This window comes from Panthera pardus, unplaced genomic scaffold (genome assembly GCF_024362965.1).
Source record: "Panthera pardus isolate Hobbes unplaced genomic scaffold, ASM2436296v1 HiC_scaffold_24, whole genome shotgun sequence".
Taxonomy (NCBI): domain Eukaryota; kingdom Metazoa; phylum Chordata; class Mammalia; order Carnivora; family Felidae; genus Panthera; species Panthera pardus.
The window spans coordinates 63,073,374-63,096,010 of record NW_026526810.1 but is presented as its reverse complement, the minus strand read 5'-3'; the positions used below and the strand labels follow the sequence as shown (position 1 = coordinate 63,096,010).

Sequence of the window (22,637 nt, the reverse complement as noted above, 5' to 3'; positions counted from 1 at the left end):
GAAACACAAAATGATTTGGGCAGGTATAAGTTTGCTACTTAACTGTGATCAGAAGTAATCTCTCTGATGATAAAGGAAAAATTGTGACTCTGGCCATTTGCCTTGGCTCTAAGCTTAGAGAAAAGTCTAAGGAATATAGGTTAACACAAAGATTAGGAGCCTGTGCATTTAAACATATTAAATATTCCCTCCTTTTGTTTCAGACTATTCATTATCTTAACTCCAACTTGTTTGCCCCAGCCCAAGCTCACCACCACACTGAGATATGCATTCTTTAGCTATGAGTAAAATTTTTAAAATAAGAAAGACATGAAAATATCCTATGCAGTTAATTAACATTTTGGTAATATCTTTTAACTGTTCCATACTACAACATTAGCACTAAGTGGATATACAATATACAATATTTTACATAATTAGTCCCTAATTGTTGAACCTTTAGGTATGATAAACAGAGTTACAAAGATTCTTAATACAAATTAAACCATACCCTATAATAAAAAATTCCAAATAATAGAATATGATCAAGTAAAAGTTATTTAAGAGTGGTCCAACATTATGTGTATGTGAAAGCATATATTAAAATAAATATTCACTAATTAATAGAGAAAAATATAGGAACATGTTATAAATCCAGTGATGGCAACAGATAAACCTGAACTTCATTCTTGACAAAATTAACCAGAAATAAAAGGAATTCCTTAACCTGGTGAAGAATCTCTTTACCAGAAATGATTGGTGAAATCATTGTCTAATAGTAAAACACAAAAAGCATTATAATTAATCAAAGACAAAAAGGAAATGAATGTCTCTGAGCAAGGAGACACCTAAAGTTTGATGCTAAGTGGAAGCTATTTGAGGAGAATGGTACTAAATGAGAGGAAACTGAAAAGAAAAAGCCCAAAATCTATGTAAAAGTTTAAAAAAAAAAAACAGGAAACAAAAATAATGGATAAAAAATTTTCAAAAACAAAATAAATCATAGGACTTATAATACCAAATATTAAAATATTTGATAAAGTTAGTGCAAGATGGAAATAGAATCAAAAGATCTTTTTTTTTCAATTGTTTAGGAAGATTTAAAAAATTTTTAAGTAATCTGAATAAATTGAATATGTGGAATGCATTAAAATAAAATTCAGAAAAACCAAATATAGAGAAAATTACATTTAAACTGATAAAGGAGCCCCAATGAGAAAAATGCCAGTTTTGAAATAATCAAAACCAGAGGCAAGTGGCACAGTAAAGGTGCAGTTCCACATACCAATACCAGGGGATGCAAGATAACAGAAAAGGTTTTAGAAGACCTAGAACCCCCCGTCATGTTGATTGGTGGAGATCTCCTTTTGAAAAAAGAATCAACCTCAAAACTTAGAACACTAAAAAAAGGCATATCTATGAACTGCCTGACAGAGAATTTTTAAATAACTGTTATAAAGATGCCCAATGAACTAAAAGACAGATATACAATTAAGTAAAATCAGGAAAATGATGCATGAACAAAATGAGAATATCAACAAAGAGAAAGAATTTTTAAAAACAAACAAAAATTCTGGAGTTGAAAACTGTAAAAACTAAAGTGAAAAATTTCATTAGAGGGGTTGAACATCAGATTTGACAGGCAGGAGAAAGAGTCTGGAACTGGAAGATGGGTCATCTGAAATCATGGAACCAAAGGTACAAAAGGCCTTATAAAACACCAGCAAGAGGATGAATATATGTCCATGGGGTCATGGAAGAAGAAGAGAGAGACAAAGGGGCTCAGCTTATTTGATGAAATAATGGCCAAAATTTTCCAAAACTCTGAGGAAAGTGATGGACATACAGAAGTTTAAGTAACTTGAACTGAAGTAAATCTGAACAGAACCACATTAAGACACATTATAACCAAACTGTCTAAAGTCAAAAATAAATAAAGAAATCTTCAAAGAAGAAAGAGAAAAGCAATTCATCACATACATGGGAGCTTCCATAAGAATATCAGCAGACTTCTCATCATTTACTTTTCAGAACCCAGGAAAGTGATGGGATATGTTCAAAGTGCTTAAAAAAAAGAAGCAATAAAACCCCCACTATCAAATTATCAACCACGAATAATGTATCAGTCAAAACTGTCATTCAAAACTGAAGGAGAGAGAGAGAAAGGTATTAAAAATGGAATAGGAAGATCCTTAATACACTTCATCCCACAGGCACAACAAATTTACAACTACACATAGAGAATAATTTTCCTTTGAAAAAGGCCTGAGAATTAGATGAATAGTGCCTTCACAACAAAAGACAAAAGAGAGGCATCCAGAAGAGTAGGCGAGGAGAGTCACAGCCTTCCCAGGACTACACCCCAGATATAGTAATCCCACAATTAAGAAAAATAAAAAAAATAGGGAACTCTCCCTCAAGTTGTAAAGGGATTGTGCCCCATATCAGGCATTCCAGTGGATGGGTCCAACAGTGGAAATGTAAGATGACTAAATGTCCAGTTTTGGAAATCTATGGTGATGAAAACCAGGAGAATTATAGAACCATAAAGAATGGATACCCAATATTAAAGAGCTTGCATGCAAACCCATCCACTCTCCAATCCAGTGCAAAAGCACCAAAGTGAAAAGCACCTAGTCCATAAGCAAGGGAGACCCACTTACTAACTTTAAACAGCTACTGGAGAGGCAAGAACCTGAAGGGATTTATCCAGGATGCAAGCACTGGTTGACACCATTTTTGCAACCTCATTGTAACTTACTATGGTAGGAGCACCCAACAGGTGGCAGTTTTGGTGCCTTCTCTCTAACCTACTAGTTAGCAATGGATATCCTTTGTCCACCCTGCACAGAGAGCTAGCTGTAACCAGTATAGGTAAGCATTTGGTACGTTCAATCCTTGTTCAGCATTTGATATGATATGTAAAGCAAGGCAGGGAGAGTGCCCTGAGCCCTGCCCATTATATTCAGCAGCCAGGCTGCAATTGGGAAAAGCAAATGACATAAATTCTGCTTCCCGTCTGCAGTGGCACATCTGAAAATTGCCAGGTGGGTGCCCAAGCCCTGGCTTCCCTGTGCAGTATTGTGTCTCAATGTGGTCCTATCATAGCTGGCAGGAACACATAGCCCACACAGAGTACCTGGCTCTGGTGATCAAGGGAGACTGCACTTCTGGCACATGTGGCTCATGCATAAGTTAAGTCCCTAAAGGGGTTCTTGGGTGGCTCAGTCAGTTAAGCATCTGACTCGGTTTCAGCTCAGGTCATGATCTCATGGTTTTGTGGGTTTGAGCCATGCATCAGATTCTGTGCTGGTAGCACAAAGCCTAGTTGGGATTCTTTCCCTCTCCCTCTCTCACTCTGTCCCTCCCCCATTTGTGCTGCCTCTGTTTCTCTCAAAACAAATAAATAAATTTAAAAAAGATAATTCTTTCAAGACTAAGAGAGGTAGCCACTTCACCTAATACATATAGACTAGCAGAGTGACAAGCAAAATGAGGAGACAGAGGAATATGTTCCAAAATAAAAAATAAGGCAAATCCCAGAAAAATACCTTAAGAAAACAGAGTTAACCTACTTGATAATGAGTTCAAAGTAATAGCTATAAAGATGTTCACCAATCTAAGAATTAAAGAACCCAGGGAGAACTTCAATAAGATAGAAGATACAATAAAGTACCAAATGGAAGTTATAATTGAACTGAAAAATACACTAGAAGGTTTCAACAGCAGAATGGATGAAAGAGAAGCAAAAATCAGTGAGCTGGAAGACAAAGCAATGGAAAACACCTAGACAGCATCCAAAAAAAAAAAAAAAAGAATTCAAAGAAATGAGAATAACTTAATGGACCTCTGGAATAACATCAAGCAGAATAACATTAACGTCATAGTAGTCCCAGTGGGAGAAGGGAAATAATGGATTAAAATTTCCCTAATCTGAAGAAAACAGACATCCAATTCCAGGAAGCCCAGAGAGTTCAACACAAGATGAACCCAAAGAGAAAAACACTGAGCCACATTATAATTAAAATGATAAAAGTTAAGGGTAAAGAAAGAATTTTGAAAGCAGCAAGACAAAAGCAACATACTACATACAAGGAAAGCTACATAAGGCCACGAGCAGATTTTTCAGCAGAAGCTTTACATGCCCAAGGGGAAACCCATGACACATTCAAAGTGCTGAAAGGAAAATTGCTGACCAAGAATTCTCTAACCATCAAGATTATCATTTAGAATTAAAGGAGAGATTAACAGTTTTCCAGATATCCAAAAGCTAAAGGAGTCCATTACCAATAAACCAGCCTCGCAAGAAATGTTAAAGAGACTTCTCTAAGCTAAAAATACAAAACACTAATTAATAATGAGAAAACATGAAAGTAAAAATCTGACTGGAAAAGGTAAATAACAAATGTGTGGATCAACCACTTACAAAGCTAGTATGAATGGTAAAAAACAGAAGTAGGAGAATTTATTAAAAACACAATTAGTTAAAATACATATAAAACAAAGTGATAAATGCATCATCAACAAAATAAAATGTGCGAAGGGAGTAAAATATAAACCTTTGAGATGTGTTCAAAATTAATTTATAAGAGACTTATATACATAGATATCATATATGAACCTTACAGCAACTACAAAGAAAAACACATAGTTAATTCAGAAAATAAAAAGGATTAAATACTAAAAACAATAATCAAAATACAAGGGAAGAGAGAAAGAGAAGAAAAAAGGACCAGAGAAGAACTACAAAAACAGACAGAACACAATTAACAAAATGGCAATAAATAGATACCTATCAATAATTACAAGGAAATGTACTAAATTCTGCAGTCAAAAGACATGGATGACTAAATGGATACAAAAACAAGACCCCTGTATATGCTGCCTACAAGAGACTCACTTTAAGCCTTAAGGTCATTCATAGGTGGAAAGTGAAGAGATAGAAAAAGATTACCATGCAAATGGAATAAGAAGAAAGTAGGATAGCAAAACTTATATCAGATAAAACAGACTTTAAAACAAAGAGTATAAAAAGAGACAAAGAAAGACATTGCATAATGACAAAAGAATCTATCTAACAAGAGGATGTAACAGGTAGCTGTAAACCAACACAGTAGGACCTAAATATATAAAGCAAATATCAACAGCCATAACAGGAGAAATAGATAGCAAACAACTATAGAGGGCTTTACTATACTCATGTGAGTGGATAGATTATCCAGACATAATATCAATAAGAAACAATGGCCTTAAAGGACACATTAGGCTAGATGGACTTAATAGATACATATACAGATCATTCCACCCCAAAACAGAAGAATGCAGATTCTTTTCAAATGCACATGAGACATTCTAAAGAACTGATCATACATTAGACCACAAAACAAGTCTCAATTTAAGAAAACTGAAATTCTATCAAGCCTCTTTTCTGACCACAAAAGCATGCAAATAAAAATTAATTACAAGAAAACTGGAAAACAAAACAAAATAAAACATGGAGATTAAACATGTTACATAACAACCAATAGAACAATGAGAAATCTCAGGATCCACAAAGGAGTGGAAACATATGGTATCTGTCTTTCTCTGTATGGCTTATTTCACTTAGCATCACACTCTCCAGTTCCATCCATGTTGCTACAAAGGGACATATTTCATTCTTTCTCATTGCCATGTAGTACTCCATTGTGTATATAAACCACAATTTCTTTATCCATTCATCAGTTGATGGACATTTAGGCTCTTTCCATAATTTGGCTATTGTTGAGAAACTTAACAGAAGCCCATGGAGGAGGGGAAGAAGAAAAAAAAAAAAAAAAGAGGTTAGAGTGGGAGAGAGCCAAAGCATAAGAGACTCTTAAAAACTGAGAACAAACTGAGGGGAGGGTGGGTGATGGGTATTGAGGAGGGCACCTTTTGGGATGAGCACTGAGTGTTGTATGGAAACCAATTTGACAATAAATTTCATATATTGAAAAAAAAAAGAACAATGAGAAATCAAAAAGGAAATTAAATAAAAATGGAAATACAACAAACAATCCAAAATGTTTGGGACACAGCAAAAGGTGTTTTAAGAGGGAATTTCATAGTGATACAGACCTACTTCAAGAAATAAGAAAAATCTGGGGCGCCTGGGTGGCTCAGTCTTTTAAGTGTCTGACTTCAGCTCAGGTCATGATCTCGCAGTCTGTGGGTTCAGGCCTCGCGTTGGGCTCTGTGCTGACAGCTCAGAGCTTGGAGCCTGCTTCAGATTCTGTATCTCCCTCTCTCTCTCTGCTCTTACCCTGCTCATGCTCTCTCTCTCTCTCTCAAAAATAAATAATAAAACATTTTTTAAAAAAAGAAATAAGAAAAATCTCAGATAAACAATATAACTGGTTTTTTTTTTTTTTTGAGAGAGAGAGATAGAACACGAGGAGGAGAGGGACAGAGATAGAGGGAGACACAGAATATGAAGCAAGCTCCAGGCTCTGAGCTATCAGCACAGAGCCCAATGCAGGGCTCAAACTCACGACCCATGAAATCATGACCCGAGCCAAAGACAGTTGCTTAACCAACCGAGCCCCCCAGGCACCCAACAATCTAGCTCTAAAATTAAAAAAAAAATACTAGGAAAAGAACAGACAATGCCCCAAATCAATAAAAGGAAGAAAATAATAAATATAAGAGCAGAAATAAATGGAGATTTAAAAACAATAAAAAGATCAGTGAAACTGTAAGCTGGATTTTTGAAAAAAAAAAAAAAAAACCCAAATCAATAAAATTTTAGCCAGGCTCATCAAGAAAAAACAATCAGAAATGAAAGATAAAAAGTTATAAATGATTCCACAAAAATATATTCCACAAATATAAATTGTATTTCTTAATCATCAGAGAATATTGTAAACAACTATACACCAACAAATTAGAGAATCTGTACATTCTTAGAAACACATAATCTTTCAAGAGTTAATTAGGAAGAAATAGAAAATCTGGATAGTCTAATTACTAGTAATAAAATTGAATCAATAATCAAAAAACTCCCAACAGACAAAAGTTCAGGTTGATGTGGCTTCACAAGTGAATTCTACCAAACATTTAAAGAAGAGTTACTATTTATCCTCCTCACATTATTCCTAAAAAGCAAAGAGGAATGAACAGTTCCAAACCCATTTTACAAAGCCAACATTTACAAGTGATCATCTACAGCTGATACCAAAAATAAACAAACACACTTCAAAAAAGAAAAGAAAAATACAGGCCATTATCACTGATGAACATAGATGCAAAAATTCTCAACAAAATGCCAGCAAATCACATTCAACAATACATTAAAAGAATCATATACCAGGACAAACCATCCTTCATTCCAAGGATACAAAGATGGCTTAATATCGGCAAATCAGTCATTGTGATACATTACATTGACAAAATGAAGGATAAAAATCATATGATCATCTCAATGGATGCAGAAAAGCATCTGACAAAATTGGATATCCATTTACGATAAAAACTCACAACAAGTGGGTACAGTGGGAGCATACCTTAACATATAAAGGCCACATATGACAAACCTACAGCTAACATCATACACAATAGTTCAGCTTTTCCTATAAGATCAGGAATAAGATAAGGAGAGCCACTCTCGCCACTCCATTCAAGAGAGTACTGAAAATCCTAGACACAGAAACTAGACAAGAAAAAGAAATAAAGGACATCCAAATTGGAAAGGAAGTAAAACTGTCACTGTTTGTAAATGGCATAATACTATATAGAGAGAATCCTAACGACTGCACCAAAAATTTATCACAATAAATGAATGCAGTAGGGCTGCAGGATACAAGATTAATATACAGAAGTCTGTTGTGTTTATGTAGACTAATAATAACCTATCAGAAAAAAAGAAAAATACTACTGCATTTACTACTTCAACAATAATAATAAAATATTTAGGAATAATTTTATTCAAGGAGGTTAAAGACCTGTATTCTGAAAACTGTAAGACACTGATGAAATATTGAAGATGACACAAATAAATGGAAAGCTATGTTGTGCTAACAGTAAGAATAATACTGTTAAAATGTCCATACTTTCCAATGCAGTCTACACATTTAAAGCAATCCCTATCAAAATACCAGTGGAATTTTTCATAGAACTATAACAAACAATAATAAAATTTGTAAGCAGTCAAGAAAGACTCTGAAAAGTCAAACAATCTTGATAAAGAACAAAGCTGGAGGTATCAGAATCCCAAATTTCAAGATATACTCCCAAAGATGCCATAATTAAACAGTATGGCACTGACACAAAAATAGATACATAGATCAAGGGAACAGAATAGAGAGCCCCAAAATAAACCCATGCTTATCTGGTCAATCTATGACAAAGGAGGCAAGAAGATACAATAAGGAAAAGATAGTCTTCAATAAATCATGTTAAGAAAATTAGATGGAATGAAATTGAACCACTTATAGCATATACACAAATAAATTCAAATACATTAAAGATTTAAATGAAAGCCTTAAAACCATAAAACTGAATAAAACAGGCAGTAAGCTCTTTGACATCAGTCTTAGCAAAATTTGTTTAGATCTGTCTCTTCAAGCAAGAGCAACAAAAGCAAAAACAAATGAGACTACATCAAATTAAAAAGATTTTGTACAGTGAAGGAAACCACCAAGAAAATGACCAAGCAACCTCCAGAATAGAAGAAGATATTTATCAAGAATATATCTAATAAAGGGTTGATATCAAAAATTTATAAAGAACACATAACACTCCACAGCAAACAACAACAACAAAATAATACAGGAGAAGATTTGAAAAAACAGGTCTCCAGAAAAGACATACAGATGGCCAAAAGACACAGGAAGAGATGCTCAACATCACTAATCATCAGGGAAATGCAAATCAAAACTACAATGAGATACCACTACATACTCGCTGGAATGGCTAGTATCAAAAAGACAAGAATAGTAAGTGTTGGAGAGGATATGGAGAAAAGGGAATCCTCATGCGCTGTTGCTGGGAATGTAAATTGGTGCAGCCACTATGGAAAACAGCATGGCGTTTCCTCACAAAATTAAAAATAGAACTACCACATGATCCAGTAATTTCACTTCTGGGTATTTATCCAAAGAAAACAAAAACACTAACTTGAAAAGATACAGGTATCCCTATATTCACTTCAGTATTCTTTACAATAGCCAAGACATGGAAGCAACCCAAGTGTCTATCAATAGATGAACGTGTGTGTGTGTGTGTGTGTGTGTGTGTGTGTGTGTGTGTGTTTGTATTGGCCATAAAAATGAAATGATTCATAAAAATGAAAGATTGCCATTTGTGACAACATGGATGGACCCAGGGGGTACTGTGCTAAGTAAAATAAGTTAGACAAGGACAAATACCATATGATTCCACTTATATGTGAAAACTTAAAAACCACAGAAATAGACAAAAAAACAGACTCTTAAATACTCAGAACTAGTGGCTGCCATAAGAGAAGTGGGTGGTGGATAGGTAAAACAGATGAAGGAGATTAAGAAGTAGAAACTTCCAGTTATAAAATAATTGCGATGGGGATGAAAGGTATAGCTTAAGGAATATAATCAATATTATCATAATTGTGACAGATGGTGACTACACTTATTCTGGTAAACAGTGAGTAATGTACAGAATTGTTGAATCAAGATGTTGAAATCTCACAGTAATACAATAGTGTATGTCAATTATACATCAATAAAAATACATAAAAATTAAAAACAAAAACAAGGAATAGGAATAGAAGTACCTCAATACAACATTTATGAAAAGCCACAGCTAACATTACAATAGTGAAACACTAAAAGCTTTTTCTCTAGATCAGAAATAAGCAAGAATGCCCATTCCCACCACTTCCATTCAACATAATGTTGGAAGTACTACCCAGAGCAATTATGCAAGAAGGAGAGATAAAAGGTATTCATACAAAAAGGAAAAAATAAAATTATCTGCTTGTAGACTACATGATCTTATATGCAGAAAATCATAAAGGTTTCATCAAAACAAATGTTAGAACTAACAAATTCAGCACAGTTGCATGTCACAAAATCAACACAAAAAAATCTGTTGCACTTGTGGTGAGCACAGAATGGTGTGAGTGTTGAATCACTAAATTGTAGACCTGAAACCAATATTACACTGTATAACTAACTGAAATTTAAATAAAAACTAAGACATCAGTTGCATTTCTATATATTAATAATAAAGAGTCCAAAAAGGAAATTTTAAAATTAATTTCATTTACAATAGCATCAAAAAATACTTTGGAATAAATATAACCAAGGAGATAAATGACTTGTACACTGAAAAATACAAAAATTGATTAAAGAAATTATAGGCACAAATAAATGTAAATATATCCTACATTAATGGATTGAAAGACAATATTGTTAAGATGTCCACACTACTCACAGTGATCTACAGATTTAATGTAATATCTATGCTATGTGAATTTAGTGAAGTTGCTACAACCAATCTATAAAAGAAAAAATTGACAGTTCAAAAATGTCATAAAGATGAAAAAAATCTAACAAAAAATGATACAAGACCTTTACGCTGAATACTGAAACACTTAACTGAGAGAAATTAAATGAAAAGATTTATCATGTTCATGTATCACAACACTCAATGCTGTTATATGGCAATTGTTATGAAACTGGTGTATGGATATATTAAAACTCCAATCAATATCCTTATCAGTATGTTTTAAAATACTGAGATGTTGATTCTCAAATGTAGGTGAAAATGCATAGGACCTAGAATACACTAAGACAAATTATAGAAGAAAGGGGTATGATTTATACTATCAGTTATCAAGATTTAATATAAAGCCTAGCATGATTAGGACAGTACTCTATTACCAAAGAGCAGAAATATAATGCAGCAGATTAAAATGGAGGCCCATACATACATAGTCATGTTATTTATCACATAGCCTCCATTGCAATCCAATGGGATATTAATGGTCTTTTTAATAAACTTTTTAGGTCAACTGAACAACTACATGGAAGAAAAGAAAACTTGATGCCCTACCTCATACCACCCACAAAAAACTAATTTAAAATAGATCATATTCCTAAATGTGAAAGCTAAAATATTTAAGCATCTAGTTTATAAAAAAGAGAATATTTTTGTGACTTTAAGAGACACAATTTCTTAAAACAGAAACGTCTTTAACCATATATAAAAAAAAAAAAAACCTTAAAATCATTGAAGAACTTTTGCTTACTAAAATACACCAAGAAATGATTATATCACTGAAAAACATATATCCAACAAAGGATTTGATTATACATTATTCAAAAAAATTTGTGTAAGCCAATAAAATAATGCACATGATCCATTAACAACTGAGCAAAAAAACTTTAATGGAGACTTCATGAAAAAGATTTCCAAACAAAAGGCAGAAACAGACTCCTAAATACAGACAGCAAACTGTTGTCAGAGGGTAGAAGGATGGGATGATAGGCAAAATGGGTGAATGAAGAATGGGAGGCACACACTTCCAGTTACGGAATGAACAAGTCATGAGGATGGAAGGTACATCATAGGGAATATAGTCAATGGTATTGTAATAGCCTTGTATGGTGATAGCAGCTACACTTGTGAGCATAGCATACCATACTGACTAGCTGAATCACTATGCTATACACCTGAAACTAATGTAACATTGTATGTAAATTATACTCAAAATAATTTTATTTTTTTAATTTTTTAAATGTTTATTTATTTTGAGAGACAGAGCACAAGCAGGGAAGAACAGAGAGAGAAGGAGACACAGAATCGGAGGCAGGATCCAGGCTCTGAGCTGTCAGCATAGAGCCTGACGCAGGGCTTAAACTCACAAACTGCGAGATCATGAACTGAGCAGAACTCGGACACTTAACTGACTGAGCTACCCAGGTGCCCCTCAAAACAATTTTAAATAAAAATTTTGAGCAAAAAATTTTTCCACATGAAAAATGTGTTCACTATCATTACTTACCGAGAATGTGCAAGTTAAGCTACAATTAGATACCACCCCACACCCAGCAGAATGGCTACAATATATATTTTTTAAAGATGGATAATAACAAGTGTTGAAGAGGCTGTGGAGCTACAGAAACTCACTTACAATGCTGGTGAGATTATACATCAGAACAATCACATATGAAGAATGTTTGACAGTTTCTTATATTAAACCAGTATCTACTCTAAGATTAAAAAGTCCTACTTAATATAACATTCAACAGAAATGAGTGTTATGTCCTTTAAAAAACATGTACAGGAATGGTCATAACAATTGTATTTTTATCTTACAAAAATGAGAAACCATCCAAATGTCCAACAACAGAGTCATATGTAAATAAGTTACGGGTATGTTCATGCAATGGAAGCAATAATGCAACTCATTGACAACAAAAATGTACAAATACTGATAAACGTAATAGTTTGGATAAATTTCACATAGTATAAGTAATCAAGTACACAGAGATCATGTATCATATAATTCCATTTAGGTGAAGTGCAAAATTTAAGGTGATAGAAGTTAAAACAAAAAAAAAGCTAACTGCAGGGGTTACTGCCTGAGAAGGTAGAATGAGGATGTATATTTGAAGAACTGTTAACATTCTATTTTTCCATTTGGTTGTAAGTTTACGTAAGTATAAATTTGATTAATTGTAAATTTATACAAAAAGTAAATATTTCAAGCATTTGCATCATGTAATATCTTTGAAATCTAGAGAACCTCTGTATATTAGCAATGAAAACATAATAAACAGTAAGCAAAGTGACAACACGAACATGGAATCTTCAGAAGAAAAATATGTAACTGAAAAAATCCTTAAAAAATGATCATTCACACTGCTGATAAGGCAAATACAAATTAAGATAACAAGGTATCATTTTTACCCATCACATTTGCAAAATTAAAGTTAAATAACAGTAATGGCTGATATTATCCAGGGTTGAATAGCGTGACATTAACACCATGTATGTTCTTCAGGGGAGTATATAGTAGTACAGAAATATGGGGAGAAAAAAAATTCTGTCAATAACTGTCTCAGAAACTTCACTTTCAGGCCTCTGTCCTTTACAAATAATAAATGTCTATGGATCAACATTGTTTATTGCAGCATTTGTAATACTAATGAAATAATTCATGATCTACAAGCTATCAAGAGTATTTTATCATTGCATACACTTTAAAAAAATATCATGTATCAGTTAAAAAAGGAGTTAGAGCTACATATATTACATGTAAGCATATCCAAGAATTTCTTCTCTCTTCTGTCTCTTGCTCTCTCTCTTTCCCACCCCACACAGTGGTAGAGAAGTGGAAGTGAAAGTGAAAGAAAGGGGGATGTTTATTACTTGACATATTTCTGTAATTTAGAAAAATAAGATAAAATCTAAAGTCAAAAATTCTGATTAGAGAATATTCTCTAATTTCTCTGATTTCTCCATATGGAGGAAGTCATGAAAGCAAAGGTGTACTGTTTTTGGCAAGGCACCTGCAGCCAAACTTGCTTAATGTTCCATTATCCTTCCCATCAACTGGAATATTCAGGGCTGGGAACACTTACTTCCCAACATAACCCAGCTGACAGTATTCCAACTATCATATCTTTGTTTTAAATTCTCTTTCCTATCCATTGGCTTTTCCCTTCACACCCTATTATCACCCCCCAACAACATATTTCTGAGTTACATAATTTCTGGCAGAAGGTTGTGATTCAAATTTTTTAATGATTCCCTTTGTGCTTTGACTGCAAGTATCCGAATCCCTAAATCCCTAAACATCAAAATTTCCTAATGATGGTCCGTGAAACCAGGGAGTTCCATCTAATTTATTTATCATCTTGGTTCTATCATGTCTAGGATGGCTCTGTAGTGTTAGCATCCCAGATGTGTGTGACTGCAGGACCTAAGATTCTACACGTTACAGACAGAGGTGTGTAACACTAAAGTCCATTATACTGAAAGCTTTTTTCATGCTCCTATCATCTGTAGCACTTGCAAAATCAGTATTTAATAATAATTATGTTATTTTAAAGTAACACACCACATTGAATATATAGTAATACATCAATTATATAAATTAAGTAATGCATTTAAAAAAGGTTTTAAGAATATATGACTAGTTAAAGTTAATAGTGTTTCCCTTTTGGTGTTGAATGATTGTTTTCTTCATGTTTTTCATGTTTCTAAATTTCAGCAATAAGCATTATTTTTGTCATCAGAAAATATTTTTAAACATGAAAAATTAAATAGTAAAACACTTCTTGCAAACCAACTCCATTATTGAAAACCTGTTTTTCATAAATCTGAGGTTGTACATGTAAGCAACAACTATTACTCTCAAAAAAAGTTACATGAATTATAATCAAGAGGAATTTTTATCTGAAATTTAGTAATTATAAATTAATAATAACTAAGTTGTAGAAAAAGAACAAACTCCAAACATCAAAGTTTTCATGTAAAAATAAAATAGTAAGTCATAAGACCTGTGGATATGCACAACCACACAAATTCACAGAAAGTTTATGTATTTATCATAATACATAATAAACTAGTATTTATACATAAATATTATAGCAAATTTGAAACTATTAATAAGTAAAAAGAAAAGCCCAGCTATAAAAGTCAACATTTATGAAGATTTTGTTGCCTTTACCTTTAATCTAGTTGCTTATAGCTTTACTTTTCTGTATATATAGATTTTGTCATATTTTGAATGTACTTTGGTGTCTTTTTCCCTTTTTAATGTAATCATTTTCTCAGGTTAATGTATCTTTTTGCAAACATCATTTTAACAAAATAATATTTACATTTCTGGATTTTTCTTCATATTATTTTTTGATATTTATAATTGTTAGAGAGTACATTTCTACTGACATATGTAAATTTTGTTTAAACTAAATTTTATATAGTTTGAAATTAATTTTTCAAAACTTTCTTATTGAATTGCCTATATATATTTAGTTTATAGAGGAGACATAAACTATGATGAGATAAAGAAAATTCACCAATATCCAAAGTTTAAATTATTATGTCCCTTATTTGATAAAAATAGTTCTCTGTGTTGTAGAACTGTAGACTTTGAGTCAACAGCAGCTATCATGAGCCCCCACAATCCTTATAGGACTATCACCTATTTCATCTCATGCGGTAGCACCTTACACCCATTGCTCACATAAATGTATAAAAAACACAAACACATATATACTCCCTGAAATGCTAATTCTTTTATTGCAGGGAAGTAATTTCCTTGTACTCAATTTGATAGGACAAAAGAGGGAGTCACCTGAACGTATAAATTACCCTTTTATCATTCTATTTATATAATGAAGGGCATAATTTGTGCCCACAGCTGTGACTTAATATGAGAAATGAATTATACACAATAATAAGCTGAACAGAAATGTATTACATACAGGCAGATATCCAGGAAACTTAGACAACTGTCAATGAACTAGCAATAAGTCCAAACTGGAACCTGATCCTTCCTACACTCGTTTGCACAGGGTAGAGCCCCATAAGAGTTATGCTGACAGAAAAGGGTACAGGGTTATTATAGTAGCCTAACCATCTACATAGTCAACTTCCCATCCTAAATTAAAACCTCTACAAATCCTAATGCCTGTTCACCAGAATCTTAAATTCTACCTTCAAGGTTTCTTCCTGAAGATTTTTATTAAAAATTAATATTTCAGGGAAATGTTAACTTACATCTTGGGACTGAATGTAAAAATGAAAAGAGAAGGAAAATACTGATTAATGGGAGACAGAGATGCATCAAGTTAAAGTTAAAGCCTGTAGACCTTCATGCTCCAAGATATCTTGGACACTTCATCATTGTCTTAAAGTTGGAACTATTCGAGAATATATATTCAATATCAGCTCAGGAGAAACAAATTTCTTTTAATCAACCAGGATATATCCTAGAGAAAAATATCTCCTTTGAAATGAGAAGATTCTTGTATTTTGTGTGAAATATCTCACCCACTTTCAATGTTACTAATGGCTCTTGTTTAATTTATTTGATCAGGGAGCCAGGTCAAATGGATGAAAATCAAACAGAGGTGGTGACAGACTTTGTCCTGGCAGGCTTCTCGCAGACACCATCTACTGAGGCAGGACTATTTGTACTATTTCTTTTCTTCTATGTGTCCACTTGGGTAGGCAATGTCCTCATCATGGTCACAGTGGCCTCTGATAACTATTTGAATTCATCACCTATGTATTTCCTTCTTGGCAACCTCTCTTTCCTGGACTTATGTTATTCAACAGTAACTACTCCTAAGCTTCTGGCTGACTTTCTTGATAATGACAAGCTCATCCACTATGACCAATGCATTGCACAGCTCTTCTTTCTGCATTTTGTAGGGGCAGCTGAGATGTTCCTGCTCACAGTGATGGCCTATGATCGCTATGTTGCAATTTGTCGCCCCCTGCATTATACCACTATCATGAGTCGAGGATTATGCTGTGTGTTGGTAGCTGCCTCCTGGATGGGAGGATTTGTGCACTCTACTGTCCAGACGATTCTCACTATCCGTCTGCCCTTTTGTGGACCAAACCATGTGGACAACTTCTTTTGTGATGTTCCCCCTGTCATCAAACTTGCCTGTACAGACACCTTTGTCATTGAATTGCTAATGGTATCTAACAGTGGGTTGATCTCTACCAGCTCCTTTGTGGTACTGGTTTCTTCCTACTCCACTATCCTGGTCAAGATTCGCTCCAAGGAGGGAAGGCGAAAGGCACTCTCCACCTGTGGCTCCCACCTCATGGTGGTAACACTCTTCTTTGGACCCTGTATTTTCATCTATGCCCGTCCCTTCTCCACTTTTTCTGTGGACAAGATGGTGTCTGTACTCTACAATGTTATTACCCCCATGATGAATCCCCTCATCTATACACTTCGGAACAAAGAGGTCAAGTCAGCCATCCAGAAACTGTGGGACAAGAGTGGACTTACTTGGAAAAAGTAGGAGACACAAGCAGTTAAAGTGAGTTTTTGAGAGCAAAAAACCTGAAATTAAAATACTTTTTCACTAAGGAATTAAGAGTAGGTAGCCTAGTTGTTTGGTTTTCTTCCATTAAGCCATAATACTAGATAGGGCACTATAATTAAACTCAGAAAAACTCCTTTCATGTTGAATTGTTCTGTCTTCTGCTTCCTTTTTCTTCCCTGAAGCATCCATTTTCTGTTTTTCTGTCAACTGTGTTCTTCTATTCTATCCATTCATCTGATCAAACCTTATTCCTTTCATTCTTTCCGTTTAGTTTGCTGCCACACACTGGTACAAACTACCCTTTCCAAACTCTCACCACTTTCTTCACCTTGTCTTTGATTTTCTTCTCAATTTTCACATTCTAGCCAGATGTCTGAACTGGATAAGGAATATATATGTGGTTCTCACTCTCAAAAAATATTTATATGGTTATCAGTTAGATGAAGTAGAGTAAATCTGATTTATACGACTGTATAACAACACACTAATGGGATATATCAGTTGGTTTCATCACATTACCACACCACTAACTACCACCTCATAGTGCAATTAAGAAAGCAATCGCCTAGGGGCTCCTGGGTGGCTCAGTCAGTTAAGCATCCAACTTCAGCTCAGATCATGATCTCAAGGTTCTTGAGGCTCAGGTCATGATCTTATTGTCCTTGAGTTCAAGCCCTGTGTCAGGATCTGTGCTGACAGTTCAGAGCCTGGAGTCTGCTTTGGATTCTGTCTCCCTCTCTCTCTGCCCTTCCCCTACCCATAATCTTTCTTTCAAAAATAAATAAACATAAAAAAAGCAATTGTCTAATAGTGTGGGTGCAACTAAATTTCTTTGAATTACAAGCCAAGTGAATCTAGACAAGTCATTTAATTAACTGAAACTAATTTCCTCAACTGTAACATGCACAGAATGATGCCTACTTCTCATTGTCCTTGTGAGGGCTAAAAATGTCAATAGATGTGAATGTATCTAGTTTGGTGCTTGGTTCATAACAGGTGTTCACCATTATTTATTCATTAAATTTGATTTTTCAATGACAGCAAAATACAGATGGTAAAAATTTAAACTGGCTGATATGCCTTATGGAAGCAATATTATCTACTGTAACTGGTTTAGGGAGGAAGTAGAAAGTATACAGAAATGAGCCATGACATTTTCATTATTAATGTGAGGCATAATTTATATTACTAACACCATTATCATAAAAAAACCCTTATTGGCATTGGTTATCCTCAGAATTATATTAAGACTAATTCATAGGCTTATGTACTCCTTACTAAAATTTTATAATCAAAGATGGGAAAATTGATTGACATTCAAGTTAAAAACAAACTAGACACAAAATACAAATCTAAAATACAAATGGACTATAAAGCAGTTTTTATTTCTACAGCCTTTTAAAGCAAGCAAATTATAGAAGCATTTTCAGCAACTTATTTGTGCAACAGAGACAGAAGCCAGGAATGTTAGGTAAATTCATTGGGGACTGAAGTTTTGTCTTTATTATCTTTATATCCCTGAAGCTTACTTTCTAAAATATCTAAAATAAAGGATATTCAATAAAAACATGTTCAATAAATGAATGAGGTTTTTATATGCTCTCTGATCAATGCGGTAAGGATTAAGGAAGAGATATTTCAGAGTTGTTTTCTTTTCCTGTACTTGGAAAGATAATTTGTAAATTTTCATTGAGAAGTAGGAAACACTGAGAGATATTACAGAAGGAGGACTTAATGAAAAAAAAATTTAACATTATTATTGTTAGAGAAGTCAGATATCTAAAAATGAATTAATCAAATTCACAATACAAACAACTTTAAATCATGTGATTTTCATCTATGAAATCAGAGAAGTGTGTATTTGAATTCTTAGTACTTTAATAACAGTATTACAAAAGGAGGAGATATTTGAGGGTCAAATTCAGCAAAATTGAGGCAATCATGATACAATCCAGTTTAGTTTTCACTACAAATTAATACAGCACTCTAGTGCTGTAGGATTTTCCCACTAATCAATGATATATGGAAAAAAGTGAAATGGGAATTTAAAAAACTGTTCAATATTTTGGAGAAGGAAAAGATAAAAAATGAGGTAAATCAATGTTCTGAGGAAATATAAAGAAACATATAATGGAAAATCCTATAGGATAAATGTATCTAAATATAAATATAGGACACCTGGGTGGCTTAGTAGGTTGAGCATCCTACTTCAGCTCAGGTCATGATCTCGTGGGTTGTGAGTTCTAGCCCCACATCGGATTCTCTGCGATCAGCACAGAGCCCACTTTGGATCCTCTGTCCCCCTCTCTCTCTGCCCCCCCCCCCCCCGCTCATGTTTTCTCTCTCTCTTTCTCTTAAAATAATAATAAATATAAAGATCTCTAGAAATTCTCAAAAAAAGACAAAAAAAGGGATTGCTTCTTTATATTTAAACAAATACTCAGAAATTGTTCACCATACAATTAATTTTAAAATTGCTTTTTTCTTATCCTTTTCAAAGGTTGCTTTTATTTCAACATAAAATTCTATAAGAAAGGTTTATTATAATAAGATACTGAGACACAAAGTTAAAGTTGATTGGTGCATTTAAATCTCAACTTCAGTATGTAATGCTTTTGTTCAAATAATATGAAACCTCAGATTCTAAACAAAAATTCTTACTTAGCAGTGGAAATGCTGGATAATATGGTATTTTTATTTTTATTTTTTTGAGGAACCTCCATACTGTTTTCCATAGTGGATGCACCAATTTGCATTCACATCAACAATGCATCCTTATCAATACTTGTTATTTCTTATCTCTTGATTTTAGCCATTCTGACAGGTGTGAAGTGACATTTCATTGTGGTTTTGATTTGCATTTCCCTGATTATGAGTGATGTTGAGCATCTTTTCATGTGTCTGCTGGCTATCTGTATATATTCTTTGGAAAAATGGTCCTTTGCCCATTTTAATTGGATTATTTGGGGAATTTTTGGTGTTGGATTGTATAAATTCTTTATATATTTTCGATGTTAATCCCTTATCAGATATATCAACAAATATCTTCTCCAAATGAGTAGGTTGCCTTTTTGTTTTGTTGACGGTCTCCTTCATGGTACAAAAACTTTATTTTGGTAAAGTCCCAATAGGTTAATTTTGCTTTTGTTTTCCTTGTGTTTGGAGACATACACAGAAAAATACTGCTATAGACAATGTGAAAGAAATTACTGCCTGTGCTCTCTTCTGGGAATTTTATGGTTTCATGTCTCACGTTTATGTCTTTAATCCATTCTGAGGTTTTTTTGTGTGTGTATAGTGTGAGAAAGTGGTCCAGTTTCATTCTTTGGCATGTAGCTGTTCAGTTTTCTCAGTACCATTTGTTGAAAGAGACTGTCTTTTTCCCATTGTATATTCTTGTTTCCAGTCATAGATTAAATGACCATAAATGTGTAGGTTTATTTCTGGAATCTTTATTCTGTTGCATTGATGCATGTGTCTATTTTTGTGCCACTACCATACTGTTCTGATTACTACAGCTTTGTAGTATTTCTTGAAATCTGGGATTATAATACCTCCAGCTTTACTCTTCTCTTTCAAAATTGCTTTGTCTAAAGCAGGAAAGAATATCCAATGGAAAAAAGACAGTCTCTTTAACAAATGGTGCTGGGAGAACTGGACAGCAACATGCAGAAGAATGAAACTAGATTACTTTCTTACACAATTCACAAAAATAAACTCAAAATGGATAAAGGACCTGAATGTGAGACAGGAAACCATCAAAACCCTAGAGGAGAAAGCAGGAAAAGACCTCTCTGACCTCAGCCGCAGCAATGTCTTACTTGACACATCCCCAAAGGCAAGAGAATTAAAAGCAAAAATGAACTATTGGGACCTCATGAAGATAAAAAGCTTCTGCACAGCAAAGGAAACAATCAACAAAACTAAAAGGCAACCAACGGAATGGGAAAAGATACTTGCAAATGATATATCGGACAAAGGGCTAGTATCCAAAATCTATCAAGACCTCACCAAACTCCACACCCGAAAAACAAATAATCCAGTGAAGAAATGGGCAAAAAACATGAATAGCCACTTCTCTAAAGAAGACATCCAGATGGCCAACAGGCACATGAAAAGATGCTCAACGTCGCTCCTCATCAGGGAAACACAAATCAAAACCACACTCAGATATCACCTCATGCCAGTCAGAGTGGCCAAAATGAACAAATCAGGAGACTATAGATGCTGGGGAGGATGTGGAGAAACGGGAACCCTCTTGCACTGTTGGTGGGAATGCAAACTGGTGCAGCCACTCTGGAAAACAGTGTGGAGGTTCCTCAAAAAGTTAAAAATAGACCTACCCTATGACCCAGCAGTAGCACTGCTAGGAATTTACCCAAGGGATACAGGAGTACTGATGCATAGGGCCACTTGTACCCCAATGTTTATAGCAGCACTCTCAACAACAGCCAAATTGTGGAAAGAGCCTAACTGCCCATCAACTGATGAATGGATAAAGAAACTGTGGTTTATATACACAATGGAGTACTACGTGGCAATGAGAAAGAATGAAATATGGCCCTTTGTAGCAACATGGATGAAACTGGAGAGTGTGATGCTAAGTGAAATAAGCCATACAGAGAAAGACAGACACCATATGTTTTCACTCTTATGTGGATCCTGAGACATTTAACAGAACCCATGGGGGAGAGGAAGGAAAAAAAAGAAAAAAAAAAAAAAAGAGGTTAGAGTGGGAAAGAGAGCCAAAGCATAAAAGACTCTTAAAAACTGAGAACTGAGGGTTGATGGGGGGTGGGAGGGAGGGGAGGGTAGGTGATGGGCATTAAAGAGGGCATCTTTTGGGATGAGCACTGGGTGTGGTATGGAAACTAATTTGACAATAAATTTCATATAATAAAAAACAAAACAAAACAAAACAAAAAACCCAAAACTGCTTTGTCTAGTCAGGGTCTTTTCAGGTTACTCAAAGAAAACAAAAACACAAATTTGAAAAGATACATGCACCCCTATGTTTACTGCAGCATTATTTACAACAGCGAAGATACTGAAGCAACCTAAATATGTCCATCCACAAATGAATGGATAAAGATGTGGAGCGTGTGTGTGTATGTGCCCATGTCTGTGTGTGTGTATATATACACGAAATGGAATATTACTCAGCCATAAAAAAGAATGAGATTTTGCCATTTACAACAACATGGGTAGACCTAGAGGGTATAATGCTAAGTGAAATAAGTCAGTCACAGAAAGACAAATACAACACTTCACTCATATGTGGAATTTAAAAAATAGATCATAGAAAAACATAGACAAAAAACCAGACTCTTAAACACAGAGAATAAACAGGTGGTTGCCAGAGGAGAGATGGGTGGGGGTGGGGGGTGGATGAAATAGATGAAGTGGATTAAGAGTATATTTACCGTGCTGAGCACTGAGTAATGCATAGAATTGTTGGATTATTATATTTAAAACTGAAACCAACATATAACACTGTATGTTAATTATACGTCAATAAAAATAATTCTAACCAATGCTGCCAGTATGGTTCAGTTTATGATTAAATCACAAATGATCCCTAAAATTTCATTCTCTTAACACAACTAGTATTTATTCTTCATTCCTACCACATTACTA

The 22,637-nt window shown here is 34.2% G+C and overlaps 1 protein-coding gene across 1 annotated transcript; it reads left to right on the top strand.

Moving 5' to 3' along the window:
• Window positions 1–16,043: 16,043 nt before the first annotated feature.
• On the top strand, window positions 16,044–16,976 carry LOC109255655 (olfactory receptor 4Q2). The gene has a single exon (XM_019430472.2). It carries the CDS (start codon window positions 16,044–16,046, stop codon window positions 16,974–16,976), a length of 933 nt encoding a protein of 310 aa, XP_019286017.2.
• Window positions 16,977–22,637: the final 5,661 nt, after the last annotated feature.

What these genes read in the sequence shown, in the direction of transcription:
- LOC109255655 (XM_019430472.2), top strand. Translation starts at nt 16,044, where the DNA reads ATGGATGAAAATCAAACAGAGGTGGTGACAGACTTTGTCCTGGCAGGC.